The sequence below is a fragment of the Hevea brasiliensis genome, chromosome 7 (assembly GCF_030052815.1).
Source record: "Hevea brasiliensis isolate MT/VB/25A 57/8 chromosome 7, ASM3005281v1, whole genome shotgun sequence".
Taxonomy (NCBI): Eukaryota; Viridiplantae; Streptophyta; class Magnoliopsida; order Malpighiales; family Euphorbiaceae; genus Hevea; species Hevea brasiliensis.
Window position 1 is genome coordinate 88,628,123 of NC_079499.1, and position 4,901 is coordinate 88,633,023.

Consider the following 4,901-nt stretch of genomic DNA (forward strand, 5'->3'; position numbering starts at 1 on the left):
CTTTATACATGCAGAGGAACAACAGAGCTTGTAAGACCTTAACACCACAGAGTTAAGCTCAAGTATTGATAATGTTGTTCCAGATATCATTAAAGGAACACATCCCCTTACAGAGCACTTTGCAAAAAGTAACCTTAAGCTGAACATTGTGCCTAGCAGCTCCCACGATAACTTATGCAATTTCCCAAACAAGATGCATGATTATGATGACATGTCATTGAGTCCTTTGCAGCTTCTTAATGGAAGCCATGTTGATCCACTCGTGCCCGTCTTACCTCAACAGCTGTTAGACAAAATTGATCTTCTGCCCCCATTAATTTGGGGATTCTTGAAGTTACAGTCCATGAAAAGAACCTACTTTTACTAACTGCTCTTCTTATATTTCCTTAGGCCTTTTCAATGAAGAATCAAATCTTTGGAAGACCTTTCTATGGCCTTAGTTCCCACTCTTGACCAAAGCCCAATCCAAGCTTTTCCTCCTAATTTGTTCCAAAAAAAAAAAAAAAAAAACTCAAGCTTTCCATGTTGCAAAAGCAACGTAGAAAACACCGTAAAGAGTGTAAATTCATCTTGGACTTTCTAGATACTTTGCCCAAGATTAGCAACGGTGTAAGAAAAAGAAATGTAAGGGTACTAAGACGTTGAATCCATCTTATAGTGATATTGGGCATGTTAACACATGTCTTCGATGCTCTGGTGTTGGTCTAGAGGAAACTCCTACTTTTAACGTAGAAGAGGAAACTCGCAAAGCAATAGAATTAGGGAAGGATTTGGGTCTATCATACTCAGCAGTTGATGAAATTATAGTTCAACTTGTGATGAAGCAAATACAAGAGGATATGGCATTGTTATAAGGTCTTTTATCCCTCCCCAAAGGTTTCGCTCGTTGGGAATTTTGTTAGCTTGGGGCTCTTAATCAAAAGGTTACTTATGGAGTTGTTTTCTATCAGGAGATTGGCAATGCATTCGAGAGAGTATCTGTTGAAATAAAGTACTAGAGCAAAAATTTGTTAGATGATGCATTGGAGAAAGAAGAAATTTTAATTCTTTAGGTAGTAGATCAATTTTGTGCTTCAAGGTGGCATTCATAGTGCTCATTTGAACATTTGGAGTATCCAGTGACATTCAGGAGAGTGAAAGGGAAGATTCTGTTCTGATCATTATTGTTAAGTTTTGAGTTTAGTAATTATGCAGGATATCAATTTAGATTCTTGGCTTTGACTAGAACGAGAATTCTTCATATTCTAGTTTGTTGTTTCTTATTTTGTGCATGGTTTTTTTTTTTTTTCTGGCTACTTTTGTGGTTCTTCTCATTTGTTGGTTTATTTACCTGGTTTTTAGCAGTATTACATTGCATTGCAGTGCTCTTGTGTCTTCTAGTATTCTGCATAGGCGCTGAGGTCCGACTTTTTCCCTTATTTAGGCATCTTCTATATCTTGCAGGCCTTTTACTCTTGTACAACTTTGATGGTCCATGTTATTTTGTAATCTTACTGTGTAGGCCTTTTTTTCTTGTTATTCAGGTGGTATCTTGCAGTGTCCTCAACCCATGGACTTTGTTGTGTAGTTTTTTTTTTTTTTTTTTTTTTTTTGTTAGTTTTCAGGTATTCTATTAACAAATTTTATTGCCTATAAAAAAAATTTTGAACTTAAATTTAGTGTATTTTAACCATAAAAATTTTAAAACAATTCAACATTAATTTTTAAATTAGTTTTTTCGATAATATTTAAAATAATATTTTTAAAAAAAATCTTCCCAATCCCTGATACCAAAGTGAGTCATAATGTCAATAACTAGTGTTTGTTGAGTGTAAAACCCATGATTGCTTTTCTTGTGCAAGAAAACATAGGTGCGTGTCTCAATCTCCCACATAGCATCATCATTAATAGGAACTAAGGCTTCATTTGCAGGCCAGACAAGAACGTGTTTCCTATTACTAGTATAGAACCAATGGGCATTAATTGGCAACACATTCTTATTAAAAGAAAAACAATTCATTCAGCCATATATTGATCAGTCTAATGTCATTAACATGAAGATAAGGTCCACATAAATGTTTTCCAAAATTAGTGTGGCCTTATCACTATATATAGTTGAGTCATATCTTCTCCCTTTAACAAGTTATTAGCCATCTTTTTGTCTATAACTTACATAGTCTTTGTTTTTCGCTAAATTCTCACTATTTCTATGACCAATTTTTTTTTTTTTCTTCTTTTATCCATATAGGTGTAATCTTATCCATTCATCATGCATTTTTTTAAAGATGCCTAGGGTTTGGGAATCAAAATTTGCAATCCACATAAAAATGAAGTGGACATTGTTTGTGTAACTAATCACTTTTATTTCTTTTTTATTTAAAAAAATATTAAAGAAAAATAACATTTGCAAATTTGGAATTTCCAACTTATACCATAAGGTTTACTTCTTGATTTTAATTATTATTGTTTGACAAAATCTAGCTTGGAAAGCCACAATTCTAGCGTGTTCTATATAAACCTTTATAAAATAAAGTTTTTGCTAGCTAGCTAGCTATAGCTTTCAATCAAAAGGCAAGATATATATATATATATATATATATATATATATATATATATATATATATATATATATATATATATCATAAATCATAAAAGGTGGGTCCATATTTGTATGAGTAAGAGAACACATATTTCGGTTGTATCATAGAATTTGTCTGAAAGGCAAATTAATTTACTTAATTAATGGCATTTCCAACTAAAACACCTCAATGATAAGGAAGTAGCTAGATAGAGGGAAAATTTACACTAGCTTGTTGCCTAATTACTATCTACATATGCTAAAATTAGGCTAGTTAATTACATATACTGATTAAACCATTCCATACCATGAATGTAATTGGTTTCTGGCATGTAAAAAATATCTCCATATCCTTCCATCCCAAATTCTCCGAGAAACGGTGCGTCCATGGCTTCCATAGACAGAGTTGGACTACAACTATTACTCGAAACTCCATCAACACGCTCTGTTAGTCGTTGAATCTCTTTCTCTGCTTCTGAAAGCTTCTCTTTAAGCTTCAAAACCTGCGCAGAGAAAGAATCCAAAAATTTTGTTTCTTATGAGAGATTCTTCAGGACTAGAAGTGCTGGTTTTTTCGTTTATGCAAATTTCGTACATGGCGTGCGGGACTCCACGTGGGAACAAGTGCTACCCTAGTGGGCTTTGAGAGGCCCAAGAACAACCGACCTTAAAGAACAACAACCGACCTTAAAGAACATTGTACGGAATAAAAACACCATAGTTGATTGGATTTGGACTTTGTATTCTGTATTGTGTTATAGTTAAGTTCCCTCTGTTGTGTAGGAAGTGGCAGTATTCTGTTCCTAGTCAATGTTGATCACTTTTATGCAAGGTTTTTTTATTGCTTAGACCCAACAAGGTGGCAAGCTTTCTTCAAGCCCAAAGCTCGTGAGACTTAAAAAAAATCAAATCCCATAGGAAATAAAAAAAAATTCAAAAGTCTTTTTCTAGTAAAAAAGATTGAAAGGCATTACTTTAGTTTTGGCTGCAAGGAAAGATGGGGTCATAAATCACGGAATTAGGCAGCAATATCCTTATTAGCTATTATTTTAGAGACATGAAATAGTTACGTGTTGTTTACTGTTTTAGCTTAGTAAGAAAGTAACTAAAACAAGCATGGCAACTAGAGTATAGCCTGTACCATTAAGTCATTAATTCCCTGATTGGTTTCCAAGAAACAGAAGGAAAATTTAATTTAAAGAAGAAGAAAATTTGAACCCATATTTGCTGCCATAAAACTTGATTGTGTAAATTTGATTCCTTAAATACTTTCCAAGTCTAAAGAGTAGTAAAATATTGGACTTGATCAAGCAACTTGTACTCAACTCTCTTGGAAACCAAAAACAATACCAAGTAAAATATCACAAAGAAATAGAGAGAGAAAGATGAACCTCAGATTCAAGGTGACATTTCTCAACAACAATATTCTCATGGGCTGTCTTCAACTTAGTGTACTCCTCCTCAAGTTTCTTGTTCTTCCAGCGAGCCCTTCGGTTTTGAAACCAAACAGCAACTTGACGGGGATCAAGTCCAAGTTCTGAAGCAAGCCTGTCTTTTCTCTCAGACTCCAGCTTATGTTCGTTACCAAAATTCATCTCAAGAAGATTAACCTGGTCAGCACTGAGCTTCCTCTTCTTGGCAGCAGTAACTCCGTTTTCTCCTCCTTTGTTCTTCTTTCGCCTGCGTCGTGGTTTTGGCTCACCTAAAGAAGACGATCAGAAAGTTGATATTAGAGAAGACAAACACATATATATGCAAGAATGCGTTTTTTCCTTTTTTTTCTTTCTTTTGTGTATGCCCGGTTTCAGTGTTGAGCACAAACCTTGTTGTGGAACCATTTGTGTGTATACGCCAGGGTACAATTGGGAGAGGAGTACCAAGTGATCTTGATCAACCTTATTGTCATTCATGGCGGTTGTCATCTTTTGGTTTCTCACTCTCTTTTCTTTTTATTTTCTTTTCTTATGTTTTCCCCTTCTCTCTCTATATGAGTAGTGTTCTATGTTTAGGGAGTGGACAAGTTGGACGAAACATGGGAAGTTTATTATATAAGAAAGGGGAGGGGGGGGTTGGGGTGGGGGGGTGGGTTTGGTGTGGGGTGAGGGGGCAGGGTGCACTGGGGTTGGTGTTCGTCACAAAACTTTTTTCAAGCTTAGATGCCAAAAATAGACTTGGTTTTCGAAGTTAATATCAACAACATTGCCATTCACGAATATATGATATTGATTTAAGACAAACATAGCGTCAGCGTCCTTAATCGAAAATATTAAACTTTTTTCAAGCTTAGATGTCAAAAAAAGACTTAGTTTTCAATGTTAATATCAACATTGCCATTCATAAATAT

The 4,901-nt window shown here is 34.8% G+C and overlaps 1 protein-coding gene across 1 annotated transcript; it reads right to left on the minus strand.

The window, feature by feature from the left end:
* Positions 1 to 2,669: 2,669 nt before the first annotated feature.
* Positions 2,670 to 4,562, minus strand: LOC110664267 (homeobox-leucine zipper protein ATHB-40). Its single transcript, XM_021823878.2, has 3 exons — positions 4,380 to 4,562; positions 3,949 to 4,259; positions 2,670 to 3,060 (listed from the first exon to the last, which is right to left on the minus strand). Exons 1-3 carry the CDS (start codon positions 4,477 to 4,479, stop codon positions 2,836 to 2,838), a joined length of 636 nt encoding a protein of 211 aa, XP_021679570.1. The 5' UTR covers positions 4,480 to 4,562; the 3' UTR covers positions 2,670 to 2,835.
* Between the last annotated feature and the right edge of the window lie 339 nt (positions 4,563 to 4,901).